Source organism: Macaca nemestrina, chromosome 2 (assembly GCF_043159975.1).
Source record: "Macaca nemestrina isolate mMacNem1 chromosome 2, mMacNem.hap1, whole genome shotgun sequence".
NCBI lineage: Eukaryota > Metazoa > Chordata > Mammalia > Primates > Cercopithecidae > Macaca > Macaca nemestrina.
The window spans coordinates 171,738,215-171,756,764 of record NC_092126.1 but is presented as its reverse complement, the minus strand read 5'-3'; the positions used below and the strand labels follow the sequence as shown (position 1 = coordinate 171,756,764).

At 36.3% G+C, this 18,550-nt stretch overlaps 1 protein-coding gene across 17 annotated transcripts in view; it reads left to right on the top strand.

The window, feature by feature from the left end:
- Nucleotides 1-18,550, top strand: part of LOC105470413 (pleckstrin homology like domain family B member 2) — a 234,215-nt gene that overhangs the window by 192,393 nt on the left and 23,272 nt on the right. For 11 of the 17 annotated variants that reach the window (XM_071092441.1, XM_071092438.1, XM_071092439.1 and 8 more), the window contains 6 exons: nucleotides 4,883-5,038; nucleotides 5,947-6,057; nucleotides 10,747-10,836; nucleotides 14,391-14,534; nucleotides 15,156-15,344; nucleotides 17,995-18,135. In XM_071092441.1, coding sequence (XP_070948542.1) covers nucleotides 4,883-5,038; nucleotides 5,947-6,057; nucleotides 10,747-10,836; nucleotides 14,391-14,534; nucleotides 15,156-15,344; nucleotides 17,995-18,135 — 831 coding nt within the window. The remainder of the gene's footprint in view (nucleotides 1-4,882; nucleotides 5,039-5,946; nucleotides 6,058-10,746; nucleotides 10,837-14,390; nucleotides 14,535-15,155; nucleotides 15,345-17,994; nucleotides 18,136-18,550) is intronic. The other 6 variants (XM_011722396.3, XM_071092445.1, XM_011722395.3 and 3 more) reach the window with 3 other exon arrangements.

Here is an 18,550-nt window from a genome sequence, read left to right as displayed (position 1 = left end):
AAGTAAGTCCTAAAGTTCACTTTAGGAACTTTCTGTGTTATCACAACTTATCTCCCTTTAGACTTCAAACACTTCAGAATATGACTTCACTACAAAGCTTTTCCTTGGGTGTTTAAACTAGATTTAATAAAGTTTATTTTATTATAAATATCTTCATTAGGTGGTAAGTCATACAAAGTAAAAAAAAAAAAATGAATAAGAAGAAAGTTATTTTACTAAACTGCATATTGCCTTGAATACTTAAGCTGAAATTGTAGAATGATTTTGTGCATGCAACATAATGACTTATGGCTGGTCTTCCTACCTTTAAATCATTATGTTAGAGTCCAAATATTATTTTCATCTGATATTAGTTTTGTGGCCTGTGGTTGGTATGTTGTTAACATGACCTTACCAATCTAGTATTTGATATGGGCAAAGCAGTCCCTGGGTTACTAATAGTGTAGAAAAGAAAGCTGACGTTAAATGAGAATGAGTCATTCAACTCATCTCATTTGGAAAAACATAATAGAAATAATCTCATCCTACCTTCTCATTTCATATATGAGGGTATTTAGGCCCATAGAGTTTGAATGAATTGTCCAAGACTAATGGGCAAAATGATTTTAGAGCCAGTGATAGAAAAAAGGTCTACTAATTGTAGATATCACTGGATAATTTTTTTTAATCAAGACCAAAATCAAACATTTATTTGAGTTAGTATCAAAAGCACAAGAAAATTATCCCAGCTGGGTAACTGTCTTCTTGTGCTTTTGATATTTACTCAAATGAGTGGTTGATTTTGGTATCTTGATGTTTTAAAAAAATTTTATTCAGTGATCTACAATTTTACTATCACTGGCTATAAAATCAGTGTATCCATTAGTCTTGGACAAGTCATTCAACTTCTATGGGCCACAACATCCTCATATATGAAATAAGGAGTATATTAGTCAGGGTTCTCTAGAGGGACAGAAGTAATACTATACACACACACACACACACACACACACACACACACACACACACGAAGCATCCAGTACAGGAGAAGGATGTAGGCTGGGAGGCTAGGCCAGTCTAGTCTTTTCACGTTTTTTTTGTTGTTGTTGTTGTTGTTGTTGTTTGTTTTTTTCCTGCCTGCTTTATATTCTAGCTGCTCTGGCAGCTGATTAGATGGTGCCCACCCAGATTAAGGTGGGTCTGCCTTTCCCAGCCACTGACTCAAACGTTAATCTTTGGCAACACCCCCCAGACACACCCAGGATCAATACTTTGCATCCTTCAATCCAATCAGGTTGACAGTATTAATCACCTCAAGGAGGTTGGACTAGATTATTTCAACTGTCTTTTTCCATATTCCAAAAGTATGTAGTTGAAGTGTAAAAATTAACAAAACCCCAAGCCCCATTTAAATTTGCTTCTGGAGTTGGCCATGAGCTGTTATTACTGCAATTTCTCCTGGTCATACCACATCTATTCTCTTCTTCCTGTCCCTCCATCAGGCAAAGAAAACATAAAGAACTGCATGTAAACTTCTGCCATATACATTATTTTAAAAGTTACTGGAAAGAAAAAAGAAATTGCACAGAATTTCCTTTAGTGCAGCTGTTTTAGGTCCTTTCGTGCCTGGCCTTTGAGCTTGCCAGCCAGTAGAGATTTGTAACACTCTTTTAGTGAGTGAAGTACAGTTAAATTTTCATTCAATTAGTCATACATACTTCACTTTGAACTTCCTGTATATATTATTCTGTGCTCAATTAAACTATTCCTGCCCCCAAATTCCATTCCCAGACTTCTTATTCATACATAAAATCTTATAAAAGTTTTTATTCCCTCCCTAATAGTTTTTTGTTTAAGATGTAAGTTTATATACACACGTTTTGATGGTTTAGGTAACTTGATCAGATGATTACATCAGTGGAGTCTGAGTGCTGAGCTTAGCTTAATTTTCAACTTTCTTACCTAGTGTGCCATTATTCTCATACAGTGGTTTAAGTATTTACTACAAATAAATGAATGATTCTTTGACTTTCATGCAGGGTTAAAATAACACATGTTGCATATTAACCAGATGTGGAGTAAGCAACTGACTAGCAAAGTGTATATATTAAGAGCCATATGGCCACTTTGAATGGAGATTAGTTATAAGCCAGAAAAAGGGCTTATTCCTTTTTTTAAAATCTCAGTAATCTTTGACCACAAATCAAGCTTAATTGGAAGACCTTATAAACTTGAGTGTATGTGCCTATATGTCAGCCAGTGCATTATTTCAAAACAGAAGATATTGTTTTAAGACCTAACACTTGAGTTATTTCTTAATTCCTTAATTCTTTTAATTCATTAATTCTTTCAGAAGTTATAAATTTGAAATGTCTGATAAACTTGAAATGTCAACCAAACATTTGAAATTGAGTGCATATTTTTTTGGAGCCAAATAAAATGTAAAGAAGTGTTAAGAAATGTTGAATATGTTTTTCAAATTGTGTTTTTCCTGCTCTTAAGCTTTGAGAATTCAGTCTGTGTTGACATGATGGTCTTGTTGCTATATGTATTATCAGTTGTAATTACTCAGTAGCTAATAGCTCTTCTATGAATCATCCCTAGAGTAAAAGTCATTGCAGAAGATAGAAATACATTTCATTTTATCAAAAAGCTTGCTTTATCATTAATATGAAAACCAGAGTGGGGGTGGGGTTGAATATTGATATAGAGATAACTTAGCATATAATTATTTATTCACCTGTCTTTGATGATTTGATTGAAGAACAATCAAAAAATGCTTTGGTTATGTTAGTTATGTAGAGCTGTGAGCCACAGAGCCCAGCTGCCTCTTCCTTTTGGACATAGATTATGTATAAGTTATATTTATAAAAAAATCTGGCTGGGTGTGGTATCTTATACCTATAATCCCAGGTGAGTAGATCCAGGTGAGTAGAGGCTGAGGTGAGTGGATTGCTTGAGTTTGAGACCAGCCTGGGCAATATGGCAAAACCCCACTCTATAAAAAAGTACAAAAATTAGCCAGGCATGATGGAGTACACCTGTGGTCCCAGCTACTTGGGAGGTTGAGGCAGGAAGATTGCTTGAGCCTGGGAGGTCAAGGCTGCAGTGAGCTGTGTTGTGCCAAGGCATTCCAGCCTGAGTGACAAAAGCAAGACCCTGTCTTCTCAAAAATAATAATAATAATAATAATAAGGAAAGGAAAAGAAAAAGAAAAAGAAATCTCCTAAACATACCCCATTTATAAATCATGTTAAAGACTCCAAGAATAAGAGGGTGTTTAAACAAAAAGCATATTAGAGAAGAATCTATACAACATGCATCAATCTCTGCATGAATGCAGATGCATAAATATATTCCTGTTTTCAAATACCTCATAGGTTAGAGAATGCTTTTTCTAGACCATCTGATTTTCATGATTTCCAATCTTCCTTAAATGTCCTCAAGATTATTCTGAGAGTGGTGGTGTTTAACCTTTTGAGTCACCCTTTGTGCCTCATAAAAGCTTGGTTTACACTTTCCAGTAAAAAGGTGTGTACATATTTTTAATGGGTTCATAGAACCCTGGCTTTAAAACCTCAATTTCCAGTTTTTTAAAAAACAGACTTTATTTTTTAGAGCAGTTTTAGATTTTCAGCAAAACCCAGCAGAAGTTGCAGAGATTTCCCATATTCCTTCTGCCCCCACACATGCATAGGCTCCCCTGATTATCAGCATTCTCCACCAGAGCAGTACAATTGTTACAATTGCTAAACCTCCACTGACACATCCTCATCACCTAGAGCCCATGTCCAAAAGTTTTTTGATTGCTTATCCCTTTAATAAAATTATTACAGCATGCATTTCCTTTGTAGATATATGATACATAATCCATATTATTATAAATATATATAGTGTGCACACCCAAAGAATGTATATATTTAAAATCATGTATACATACTATGCTACTTGTGTGTACATTAGAAAACATTTGTTGAGAAACTGAAAAAGAAAATAAACAATTAAAAACAAGTATGAAGAGGTCTAATTTGTTTCTGCACAGTCCAGCAGATTGTGTTGTGTGCCATCTGGGATGCATGTATCCCTGTTAGATACCTCTGGTCTGTACGTGTGCCAACTTTTGACTCTTTAGTCTCCATATTAGTCCTATTTTATATGAAAAATTGAGGAAAAGAAGAGATTGCTCTTTTCCCTTCCCTTCCTTTCTCTTCCCTTCCCTTTCTTTCCTTCCTTTCTTTTTTTTTTTTTTTGACAGAGTTTCACTCTTGTTGCCCAGGGTGGAGTGCAATGGCACAATCTCGGCTCTTTGCAACCTCCACCTCAAGTGATTCTCCTGTCTCAGCCTCCCAAGTAGCTGGGACTACAGGTGCCTACCACCACGTCCAGTTAATTTTTGTATTTTTAGTAGAAACAGGTTTTTGCCATGTTGGCCAGGCTGGTCTCAAACTCCTGACCTCAGGTGATCCCCCCCACCTCGGCCTCCTAAAGTGCTGGGATTACGTGTATGAGCCACCCACCACGCCAGGCCAAGAAGAATTTTCTTGTAACACTATGTTACACCTTTGGACTGCAGATTATGTTTAGATTATTTACTGAGTTCTTTTTATATTTCCTTCTTCATTTTAAAGCCACCCAGTGGGTTTAACGCAAGAATTCTTACCTCCACAGAGAAATCTAAAACTGAGGGTGAAATAAATGCTGCCCACCCCACCACACCCCTTTCGAGTCCCTCTAGTAGTCACGTTCTGGGATTTACCTCCGAGAGAGAGTGTTATGTTCTAACCCTGGTCAATATTGTAATTGGAAAGATATCTTGGAGCAAAGCTTTTAATAAATGTTTCTTCACATTAAGAAGGTGGTAGTTATCTCAGTGTGTCTTGTTTTCATTCCCTTTTCTCCAAAGGATGCTGACCTGTTGGATGTTGAAAGCAAACACTTTGAAGACCTGGAGTTCCAGCAGCTTGAACATGAGAGCCGTCTAGATGAAGAAAAGGAGAACTTGACTCAACAGCTCCTGCGTGAAGTTGCTGAATATCAACGGAACATCGTTTCTAGAAAGGTACTTTTGCCAGGTGTCATTCAATGTGAAAAATCAGAATGTTCTTCTGCATAACATAGCTATGCCATATGTCTGTCTGAATATCACATTTGGCAGATTACAGAGTCTGCCATGTATGTGGCAAGTGGTGTTCCAAATTAGACAAATTGAGACACAGTACACTCATTGTTGCATAATGCTGTAGATTCATTTATGAATAATACCTCATTGTTTCATTCATGTGAAAACCAAGGCATAGAAAATCAGGAATTCAGATATTGGTTTTCAATTATTTCTTTCTGCGATCCTAGTAACTGGGTTCAGAATAATTCTGTGAACAAAGTCTATTTTGGATTTTTCTCTGTTTTTGTTGCGCAGTAGTTCTCAAAACTGGCTGATAGCTTATTACCATTAGAAGTAGAATGCCATGTGGATTACTACTGACTCCACCCAACCCCTAGCACTTAGATGTCCAGCCCAGAATTCAACTTTATTCCAGAATTTAGAATCACACCCAGAGCTCTGTATTAAACCAATAAAATTAAGGAAAGGAAAGATAAGAGAAGGTGTTTTCTTAAACTCTCAGTTTAAATAAGAAATTCCATTGTTTTTTTTCTCATGAGGTGTACCCAAGATGTTGTAAAAAATTCATCGATAGCCTAAAACAAGATTTCCTGTTGACTTCTGGGTTCTTCAAGATAGGTTTTAAGTCAGTTGATCTGTATTAGCCTTCAATAAAGAAAGTACTGAGGCTGATAGGTCAAAGAAATGCCCCACAGTCTCTTGGTCATAATCACTGCCCACCATCAACTAAAATGCAGTCACTGTTATTCCCGTTGTGAAACTTTTTTTCTCCCTTTTCTAGGACAGACTGGCAAACCTTTGAGTGTCTAATGTACATCTTCCTATGATCATCTCTTTTCCTCCAGGAAAAAATTTCTGCATTGAAAAAGCAAGCCAATCACATTGTTCAGCAGGCTCAGAGAGAACAAGATCATTTTGTGAAAGAAAAGAATAATTTAATAATGATGTTACAAAGAGTAAGTATTTCCTTTTCAGCACTGGCTACAGTAAAACATAGGTTCCAAATTTAGGGAAATTGCTCCTTTTAAAGTAAACACCTTTTAACAGTGAATGCCTATACAATTTAAAGAAGATTTTTATATACTTTTTAATTTAATCCTCCACATTAATAAGAGGATACTATGAACTATTAACTACCATTCAGAAAATAAGCAAGGATGTTTTCTTCATGCTTTTTTCACATTGTAAAAATCTTAACGATGGAAAGTCTGTATTTTTAAATGATTATTTTCCTCTTTTTAAAAAAAGTCATACCATTCATCAAATAGTTAAAATGCATTCTAACACCAATTTACGGTGGACTTAAGGAAAAATGTTCTTTTTACTACTGTCAAATATTTTGGCCCAGCTGATCTGATGTTTTGAACCCCAATTATTTGTACACGAGTCTTTCTAGCAAATGTCACGTTGTGTTTAGTTTGAATGAATTGGGTAGGTAGAAACTCCATATGGTGTGGTCGAGGGGTGGCAAGATCATCCTCACTAAAGAGACTGTGACCTCTTATGATCCAGCACCTAAAGTGACTACCTGTAAAGGGATTTCTTTGCCCAAAGACATTGAAAAGCAAGGTGTAGCCTAACTCTCTGACATGGCCCCTGGTGTCATTTCAGCAATAAGACACCAAACGTTAAAGTTAATGGGGCTAGTCTCAGATCTGAACCCTGCATTTAAGCCACTACATTAGCAATATGACACATGGGATCATGAAAATGTGTGATAGACCCAGAATGGCAGGCAGAGAAACACCAAATCCAGAAGGAAGTATTGAAGGATAAAGCTGTACCATAGTCCCCCCTAAAATAATTGAGTATTCATTCCCTTCTTAGCTATTTTAGGTTAAGAAGAAAGGGGAGGGCCTGACCCTGTGGCTCATGCCTACAGTCCCAGCATTTTGGGAGGGTGAGGCGGGCAGATCACTTGAGGCCAGGAGTTCAAGACCAGTCTGGCCAACATGGCAAAACCCTGTGTCTACCAAAAATACAAAAAATTAGCTGGGCATGGTAGCACACACCTGTGATCCCAGCTACTCAGAAGGCTGAGGCAGGAGAATCGCTTGAATCTGGGAGGCAGAGGTTTCAGTGAGCCAAGATCATGCCACTGCACTCCAGCCTGGGCAACAGCGAGATCCTGTCTCAAAAAAAACAAAAAACAAAGAAGAGAGAGGAAATAGGTCCTTCACACAGAATCATGAGCCCACTTGAGGTGCCCCAGCAGCTCGCACATATTTCTAACAACTTCCATCTTCCCCCTTTTCCCACCTAGAAATTTCTGAATGGAGTTGTATTTTCCCTCTCTATCCCTTGCTCTGGGGATGCTCTGTTTCCATTAGCATCCTCACTACTATTTTACCTTTGGCACACAATATTCAAAGGCCCAGCTTAACTTAGATAGTGTAATATATAGTATTTAATATTTAAAATTTTAGCCAAAAAAAGAGAAAAACTCTTAGTGATAGATTTTATAAAATGGGTAAGCACAATCACAGATATAATATTTTCCTATTAAAAATCTATGAGATACAATTAGATTGTAAAAATTGTGGTCTATAAGTATTAAGATTTTTATTTTTCTAAACTGATCTATAGATACATTTTTATCCCAATCAAAATCCCAACAGACTTTTTTCTAGAAATTGACAAGTTGATGCGAAAATTTACAGTTGATCTTGATTATTCAGGGATTCTATATTTGTGATTATGTCTACTTGCTAAAATGTATTTGTAACCTCTAAATCGAGACTTGTGGCACTTTTGTAGTCATTCACAGAAATTCATGGAGTGGTGAAAATTTTGAGTTGGCCAATATGCACATTCCCAGCTGGGGCTGAGCAAGGCAGCATCCTGCCTTCTTGTTTTACCTCTCATACTGTAAACAAGTGTTATTTTTGTGGATTATTTAATGCGGTGCTTTTATGTTTTTGCTTTTTGTTGGTGATTTGCTGCATAAAATGCCTCCCAAGCATAGTGATTAAGTGCAGTGAAGTGCTCCTAAATGCAAGAAGGTTGTGAAGTGCCTTATGGAGAAAATATGTGTGTTAGATGAACTTCACTCACACTGTCATAGTGTTGCTGACTGTCAGTACAAGGTTAATGAATCAGCAATACATATCTTAATATACAAATAATAATAATATATAATACAATATGCTAATATTAATATCTTATATAATGGCATATAATATAATATTAAGTGTCTTCAAACAGAAACACACATAAAACAAAGTTCAGTACTGATCAGTTGATGAAAATATTGTGACTAGAGGCTTGCAGGAACCCAACCCTGTATTTTTTTATAGGAGCAGTGGTTCAGTATTCACTAATTCAGTGTTCGTGGCAACATTATAGAACATAGCTACCACCAATAATAGGAATCAACTGCATATGAAAATGCAAAGGGCCTAGAATAGCCAAAACAACTTTGAACGAGAACAAAGTTGGAGGATTTGTACTCTTATTTCAAGGTTTACTCTGGAGCCATTTAAGACAGGGTGGTGCTGCCATGCAAATAGACATGTATTAAATAGATCAATGAAACTGAACTATCAAGTCCAAAAATGGACCCGTACATACGTACTGTCTTTTGATTTTTGACAAAGGCACCAAAACAAATCTTTCAAAGAAATGGTGCTGGATCAACTGGGTCAACATGGAAAAAAATAAACCTCAATATTGTCATATGATATATGTAAATTCATTCAAGAGATATCGGAGACCTCAATATAAAAATTAAAATGATAAAGCTTCCAGAAGAAAATATAAGAGTGAAAGTACACTTTTATGGCCTTGAGTAAGCAAAAATTTTTAAAAGAAATGACAAAAGACTTGTATCCAAAACATATTAAGAACTCCTACACATCAATAATAATAGTGATACACCAATAATTTTTTTAAAAAACAGGCAAAAGTCTTGAATAGAGATTTTACAAAAGAGCATATATGAAGAACCAAAAAGTTAGATGGGAAAATACTCATCATTAGTCATCAAGGAAATATGAATTACAACAATAATGTAATTCTGCCTCGTAAACTAACTAAAGTAAAGAAATGAAAATCTCAAATGTTGACAAGAATATGAAGCAACTAGAACTTTCATACATTGCTGACTTGAGTGTAAAATCTATGGTCCTTTCAGAGAACTTTGTAGAAGTTTTTTTTAACATACACCCATCTATGACCCACCACTCCACTTCTAGATGTTTACAGAATATAAATGAAAACACGTCTTCATATAAAACTTGTTCAAGACTGTTTAAAGTAGCTTTTTCCATAATAGCAAACAAAACAAAACTAGAAACAACCTAAATATCCATCAATAAGCAACTTGTTAGGTATATTCATATAATACAGGACAGGACTCCTCAACAATAAAAAACAGTGAACTACTGATGCCTGTAACATGGAGTGAAAGAGGGCTGGCACAAAAGAATGCATATTGTATGATTCCATTTATATAAAGTGGTTACATTTTATAAGTAGGCAAACACTTTATAACACAGGCAAAACTAGTGTGAAGGCCATGGAAATCAGAACAATGCTTGCTCAAAAGGGTGGAAGTTGACAGGTAGGGGCATGAGGAAATGTTTGGGGTGACAGAAATGCTCTTTATCTTGTCTGGGATATTATTCCATTTGTTAAAACTCATAAATTTATGTACTTAAGATCTATGCATTTCACTGAATGCACATTATCTTTTTAATTAAAAATATTTTAGCCCCAGCCATGGCAAGGACATATATACAAATTATACCATGATAAAAAAATGACCCATAAATGTTGCTTAATACCAAATTAATTCAAGATGTGAATGGTAGACACAAACATAAAAGCTAACACCATAAAGTTCCCAAAAGAAAATATATCACTGGGTTGTGATATTACATCATCAGATATTATGTCATCAACAACATCATGTGATATTACATCATCAACAACAATTATGTGTTACTTGGAAGGATTAAAAGAAAATGACATTAGAAAATAATTTTTTTTTTTTTTTTTGAGACAGAGTCTCGCTCTGTTGCCGCCCAGGCTGGAGTGCAGTGGCGCGATCTCAGCTCACTACAACCTCCGCCTCCTGGGTTCACGCCATTCTCCTGCCTCAGCCTCCCAAGTAGCTGGGACTACAGGTGCCCGCCACCATGCTCAGCTAATTTTTTGTATTTTTAGTAGAGATGGGGTTTCACCGTGTTAGCCAGGATGGTCTCGATCTCAACCTTGTGATCCGCCCACCTCAGCCTCCCAAAGTGCTGGGATTACAGCCGTGAGCCACCACACCTGGCCGAAAATAATGTTTTTAAAATTTTATTTTTATATAAAAGTAAAAATAAAATATACAATTTATTTTATATTTTTTATATAAAGTTTTAAAAATTTTATTTTAAACACATTTTTAAATGACTATAAAATTTATTAGGAATTAAAAGTTATATAGCTAAGTATGTTTGGAAACAACTCATGCAGCATATCAGCTGGCAGAAGATGACCGCTAGGATACAGATTTGAAGTTTTGACTGAGTATGATGAGAGGAAATAAAATGAGGGGAAATATGTGAGATACTGATGTTAGTCTCTAACGCAAAGTCACTGTGCTTCTCAGTTGTATCCAAGGTTGGCTTTTAAGTTTAATAGGTTTTGTATTCCTTCAGGAAAAGGAGAATCTTTGTAATTTGGAAAAGAAATACTCCAGCCTCTCTGGGGGGAAAGGGTTTCCCGTTAACCCCAATACTTTAAAAGAGGTAAGCTATGATTTTGCATGTCACTTTATATTGCCTTAGAAATCAAGAGATGTATCTCAGCTTTATGCGATTAGCTGAATAATAAAAATATTAACTCAAAGGACCTATGAAAGCACTCAATGCTTGGATGGTTTCCCCACCTTTCATTATGTATGCTTTGGGGATTGCAGAGATTATTCTTGTGTCTAATGTGGATGCATATTTTGTGTGTGTGTGTGTGTGTGTGTGTGTGTGTGTGTGTGTGTGTCTACTTTGCTGGGTAGTGACATTGTGGGTTAATTTGGTGTTTCAAAAACTTGAAGATCCAGACCAAGATGAGTCTTAAATTCTCCTTTTTCCTTCCTGAGTCTCCTTTCTCCCTCCCCTCTGTTATTTTGCTTCTCCTTCTCCTGAGTCTTGTAGAACATGAAAATGCCTGCAAACATTTGAGAAGGTGGTCTGGTTTCTTTCTTTTCCCTATCTCCCTACCCCACCGACTGTTGTTTCTGCCATTTTCCACTGTAAACTGGAAAGTCCTATTTACAGTAAACTATACATACTCTTTATCTCTAATATCCACCTTTCTCCAGTCCCCATCACCACTTTCCCCGCCAGATATCTTAAGGAACTACACTGCTACGCTGGGAGAATATTTTAACTCTAATTTGGAAAATTATAGCTGAGAAAAAAATAGTATATATATATATATATATATATATATTTGAGACGGAGTCTCACTTTGTCACCCAGACTGGAGTGCAGTGGCACCATCTCAGCTCACTGCAACCTCTGCCTCCTGAGTTCAAGCAATTCTCCTGTCCCAGCCTCCTGAGTAGCTGAGACTACAGGCGCCCGCCACTACACCCGGCTAATTTTTGTATTTTTAGTATAGATGGGGTTTTACCATATCGGTCAGGCTGGTCTCAAACTCCTGATCACAGGTAATCTGCCTGCCTCGGCCTCCCAAAGTGCTAGGATTATAGGCATGAGCCACCACACCGGGCCTATATTTATATTCCTTATATGTATTGTTTTTCTAAAAAGCTAAAAGAAAAGCTTGCTTCTACATAAGTGTTTGCATAATTTAAAAAAAAAAATCCTTTAGACAGTGGAGTTAGGATTCTTACGTAGAAAATATTTGTGTGTGTGTAAGTATATGAAGCAAAATGCTCATCACAATAAGTGTGACTGTATATGTACCTCAGAATCATTTTGTGAAATATTTTTCCAAAACTTTGTTAGATCATTCAGTTTCATAATTTCTTTTCGTTATTCAGAACATGGAACTGTCAGTTTCAACGAACAAAGCGTGGTTGTGAATAGAATGTCATGGCCTAAGATAATGTTAGCAAGGTGGGTAAGAGCAGGTCTTGTGAGTCTGTTAAAGAAATGTGGTCTACTTCATGTGTGGTGGGAGGCCTTCAAGTGGTTTTAAGCAGGGAGGTAACATTTGTTATCCATTTGTTAAAGATCACTCTGGGCTGCTCTGTGACTACTGGATCATAGAGTAAGAGAAGCAGATGCAGGGAAATTGTTGTGGAGATGATTGCAGTAGCATAGGCTAGAGAGGCTGGCAGCTTGAATTGGAGGATGGCAGAGAGATGGAAGGAGTTAGCTGGATTAGCAGATATTTTGGAGGCAGAGTTGACAGTTCTTGCTGATAGATTGGATGTTGGCATGAAGTAAATAAATGAAGGTGTCCGGAATCATGCCATTATTCCAGTTTGAGTAATGAAGTATATGGTAAGCACCTTTTAGTGAGATAGGGAAGACTGGGGAAGGAATTGTTTAAGAGGGAAGATTTAGAGTTGACTCTGGACATACAGAGTTTGAAGAGCTTATGGCATCCAGATGAATTAGATGGGCTCTAAAGTCTCTCCGTCTCCTAATAGAAGAATGAAGTCTTTCCTTTTCTGTTAATGAGTTGGTCTTTATTTCCTGCAGACATTCTGATGTCAGAAGCACATTTAGTTTTTTTCACTATTGTTGTGTATCTACAACTCTTCTGCTTGTTGAGTAAAACAATGAGTTGCTATGAGAACACATGGCAATTGTGCTGTGTGTTCACTTTCCTGTACAAGCAGACTTGACTCACAAGATGGTTTTCTTTTTTTTTTCTCCTCCTCTCTCATTCTCTCTCTTTTTTCTTTTTTAAAGGGGTGATTGATTTATAACCTATTTTAAAGACCTCCCAGGTTTTAAAGCAGTTTACATTTTTGAAGCAGTTAATTAAGTTGTATGGTTTATGACTCACATAAATAATTAAAACTTGGCTTCAAAACAGTCTATTAACTGAGCAAAAGAAAAACCCAAAATTGTTCATTTTCTTTCTGATTCAGTATTACATATTGAATGAACTTGACCTAGTTGACTACTTCTTTTCTTCAGTTTAACCTTATAAAACTTTACATGGTATCTGTCCTGCCTTCTGAAGTGCAAGTGTCTGACACATCCAATTTATAAACAGTCAACTCTGGCATTCTCCACTTTGTTATCAGTCCTTTCATGGTTTTTACCAAAAATCAAGGTGTTTTATTTTCCAGCCTAAAATTTGTAAAAGAATTGATGGACTCGTAGAAGAATCTTTGTGTCAAATTTAACTCAATTTCACCTTTAAAGGAGAGATCTTATTTTATATAGTTTTTTCACACTGTTTTATTGGGGTGGTGAAAATCATGATTGGTCTGCATAGTTTCCATGAAAATTGATAAGTGCCTTTTCCACAGATTCAGGAGTTCTGTTTCTCAGGTATTTTGTATTTTCTCTAAGCTGAAGCCAGAACTGAATTATTGAGTTCAAAAGTAACTGGAAATTCTCTGTCCTATGGGTAGAGATGGGGGTTAGGGAGGCTGCCTTGAATTGAAACATACCCTGGTTGCAACTCCACCTTAGGACTCTGTGTGTGTGTGTGTGTGTGTGTGTGTGTGTGTGTGTGTGTGTGCGTGCACACATTTGTTTTGCTAGGGAAGGCTCACCTGCATGAAAGGACAGTGTTCTTTTTATTCTCATTTGGTTGAGATGCCCAAAAGCTAGAACCCACTATAAATAATTACTGTTTTATAAATGTTTGCTTAGTGTAAAACCCAGTAGCCCTCAGCCCATTTTCCTCACACTCTAATTCATCAGGAAACAGAAACGGTGAAAATCTAAGAATGAAGATTTGTGGAAAAGTCTCTTTAATTAGGGAGTGAGTGATTGCATTGTCAATTTTACATCTTGGATTTTTTGGTGTGTTATTACTTTAAATATGTATGTGGTGACAACCTTAATCCATCAACAGAATGAATGCTGATACTTCTGGATATTTTAAAATAGAAGGTTTTGGGTTATTTATAATATAGTTATCTTAATTGCATCAGAAAAATTATGTTTAATGCTTCGAATGCCAATTTTCAAGATTAAGCAATGTAAATCCATTTTAATTGCTGAGTATTCCCTTAATGAAACATTTGATAATACCACAGATATCTGGCTGTGCCGCTCTAAGCTAACTTCATTGTACTGGGAACATTAATACTCTCGCATGCCTCGGCTTTTGCTTTCTTTGTGTTTAACTTCTGAATTCCTCCTTTTAGGGCTATATCAGTGTAAATGAGATTAATGAGCCATGTGGCAATTCCACGAATCTATCCCCTTCCACTCAGTTTCCTGCTGATGCTGATGCTGTTGCCGCTGAGCCTGCCACAGCTGTGCTGGCGAGCCAACCTCACAGTAAAGAGGTGTGTAGGCGTGACGTTTCATTCATTCACTGCTTTTCTTCATGTCAGAAATTAACCCACGGCCAACTGAAAATGAGGTCCACGAGAGCGTGCGTGACAAATGTGTATCTGTCTGACCAGAGGGGTAGGGTAAGGCTGAGTTTATAAAGCATACCAATTTGGGGGTAATGCTCTACCAATAAAAATTCTAGAAACCATGAAATTTATGCTACAGAGTGGAGTACTAGGAGAAGTTCAAAGAAATAAGTTCTATGTCTTAGCACTCTAACTCAACTTAGTTTTCTTGTAAATTAAAAAGCCTTTCTAATATTGTTGATTTGAATTGCCTTTTCAGTTTGACTTTGTTTTCGATTTTGTTTTGTAACATGGATACTTTTAAACATTAGGCCTTTTAAAAGCCTTCTAGGGGAGGGGCCAATAATAATAAATTAAAATACCTCAGTGACCCAAATTGCTTACAGTGTGGGATTTTAATAAGAGGCTAAATTGAAAGATACTGCCCATCAATTGTAACTTCTTAATTAAAATATAACAAAACAGAACAAACTATCCATTTCATTTCTATGTCTTATTCTTTCATTTCATGTGGATACATATATACCTTTTCTTTCTCCTATAAAGCAAAGATCACCTGTCTATTCTGGATTTGTGTTTCCTTCCACCCTTTCTTCTCATCCTATCACTCAACATACATCAGCCCCATGGCCTGAATTCATGGCTACATCTGTCGATCCTTTACCTTTAAATGACACACCTCCTCCTCTACCAGCTAAGAAACACAGAAGGCAGCAGCAGCAGCAGGAGCAACAGGTAATTAGGAACTGGAATTTAGAGTTTGGGAATGTTATCTTGGCAACAAAGTTACTCATGTGGAATCTTTTCTTCCACTTTCCCAAAGGCATTTTTTAAAAAGGCAACTTGCATACTTCTCTGATTTTTTTTCCCCCTCTTAAGAACATTTAGTGTTGGAACATTTAAGGATGTTAGAATTGTTGTGAAGTTTTGATACCTTGAGTGTCCCCTACTGGCTTTTATATGTTTGAGCCCTTTGTATACCCGCATCCTTCAGTTACCATTCAACCAAAATATTGCAACTTACCACAGATATTCTCAAAATACTAACAAGCATTTCCATAAAATCTATATATAAAGAGTTATGTTATCAACACAAAATATTTTTATTACACATAGTTGAAACCAAAATAGGCATCATTCCCTTGATGTGTTTTGTTAAACACTTCACTCCCTTAATCAGAGTAACTTTGTTTTAATCTGTTTTATAAATTTGTGTGTCTCTTTACATACTTTCTAACGATCCCATGAAGTAAAAATTATCTCCATATTGAAGTTTTGGAAACTGAGGCTCAGTGAGGTTAAGTAGCTTGTCCAAGGTCACACCACAAGTAGTGCACTTGGTCCATAAATCTAGTTTTTATTCACCAGATTTTTAAATAAATTATTTTTTATTCTAAATGTTGCCTTCCTTTTAGAACACTTGGTGTATATTAATGCTTGGGTATTCAAAAAAAAAAATCTGTTTCAAGACTTCCTTTCAATTATAATCAAACACCTGCAGGAATTTGGTGCCAAAAGATCCTAAGGAGTCATTGCACTGATGTAGGCGAGCTCTGGTCAGTCATGCTTAGCCCTTACGTTTCTTGAAGGTACCTTTACCATCGATTACCATTTTTTAAAGGACTATATCTCTCACTGCCTTAAGGTTACTGTCACCTGGGCTGACATGAAAGGATATTGGTGAAAGGTGGGTGAAATAAGTTATGTATACAAGGAAGAAACAAGGAGAATGGAAGACCTAAATGCCTTCAATTTTGATGTTAGGTTTATCTCTTTAGCAACTTCATTCAAGACATCCCTAGTAGCAAAACAATCACAGTTTACAAATCTGCTCTTTTCTGCCAAATTTCAATTAGACTGTTTTCATTGGGATTTCTTTTCTATTTTATTAAGGTACCGTTATGGAATGTTGGAAAGTTATGAATTGCAGAATTTATAATATTTGGTCATAGTGGGAGCTAGATTGAAGTGTTCTGACGTCATTTTTCTATCTAAAAGGAGCATTAATCAGCCAAACTGCAAAGTATTATTATCATCTTAGTATGCACTACCTGGCCATGAATTCCAGCTCTGCCACTTTCCAGCTGCATGACCTTGGCCAAGTTTATTTAACTTCTCTGCACCCCAGATTTCTCAGTACCTACCTCACAGGATTATTATAATAATTTAATGAGATAATTTATATAAACCATCATACCTGGCACATAGCTCTTAATAAATTGATTAGCTAGTATAAACAGTTAATTATAAAGTTAAAATGCAGATTTTTATGATTGGCATATTTGAAGACTGTTTATAAATTTGGTAATTCAAATTTGCATTAATTTTTGTGCATTTCAAAAACATGAGCTTTTAAAATGACTTCAAAATGATCAGACCTAAAAAATCTTTAATTAATAAATCACTTTATATATATATGTTTTATTTCTTTAAAAAAATAAAGCAATGTTAAGATTTAGTAAAGCTGAGTGGTGGGAATATGAATCTCTCTTAAATTATCCTCTCTTCTTATCTCTATGTTTCAAATATATTTCCACAAAAAATTTTTTGAGCTCATTTTTGCGTTTTTTCTTTCTTTTTTATTTCCATAGTTTTGGGGGGAACAGGTAGTGTTTGCTTACATGGATAAGTTCTCTAGTGGTGATTTCTGAGATTTTGGTGCACCCATCACTTGAACAAGACATCATTTTACTATTAAAGGCATTTCTAAGGGGAGGCCAAGAAAAATTTGAGTAAGTTTCAAGTGGACAAAAATCTTACTTTAGAAATCTGAAAAAAATTAAATAGTCCAGTAGAGAATTTTTAAATGTGAGCAATTACTGTAAGGGCTCCTTGGCCAATATCTTTTCAAATAAAAAGTAACTTAGAATGATGCCTTTTAGGAAAACTTTATGTGGATTTGGAGTGTGTTTATGTGACTGAAATGTTATTACAACTTTCAAACAACTTCCCTGTTTACTCGCTTTTTCTCTTTATCTCCTTTTTCCCTTTTCTTGTCCTCCTCTCACTGGTATCTGTGCCATCCCACAGAACTGCCCGGAAGGGGAGAAAGTGCTTACGTGCTTTGTCCACTGGCCGTTCCGCCATCCACATGGCAACCGTCATAATAATTTGTAATTTGTCCTGCGGCCCCGAGGCTGCAAGCACTACAGAAGTGAAAGGTGGAATTTTTAAAAGGTTTCTAGGTTCAGCATAAATTCCTGCAGTGTTTAGTATCTAATCAAATACTAGCTCAAATCTATCAGCAAACACAGTATATATTGAATAACTTGAAGAAAAATTCTAAAATTCCCTTTTTTTGGGTAAATGCATAATTCTTCATTTCTTCAGTCACCTATTACAGTTAGTCAAGTTTTGCTGTTTTGCTTTACATTTGCATTTAAAGCACTTTAGAAGTCTGGAAGAAAGGAAAAAACAGCATAAAGAAGGCCTCTATCTGAGCGATACTTTGCCTCGAAAGAAAACCTCAACTTCCATCTCCCCACATTTCAGCAGTGCTACTATGGGGAGAAGCATCACCCCAAAGGTAGGACATGGGAGAAACCATGGGCTTCCCATTCCATGAGTCTTCTTGTCATCATATTCACTGATGTGTAAAGGCCTTTAAAGAAAAGTGCTAAATAATCATTAAACTTACTTGTTAGGCAGACATCAGGACTAAATCGCATTTTCTACCTGTTCAGAGGACATCTGAAATTGTATGCTCTGGGGCCAAAGAACATGCTTCAGGGTATTTTCTACCAGTACAACCCAGGTGATGAGTGGCATTCACTTACATGACGGACTTCCATGGCTGCGTCCCACATCTGGAAATAAGATAGGATATAGCCTCTGTGTTCCAGGAATAACAGCAACAAGTATTTATTCAGACATTTTCATGTGGCTGGTGCTGGGTTGAGTCTTTTATGTGGATTGCCTCATTTGAAAACCCAGCAGCACTA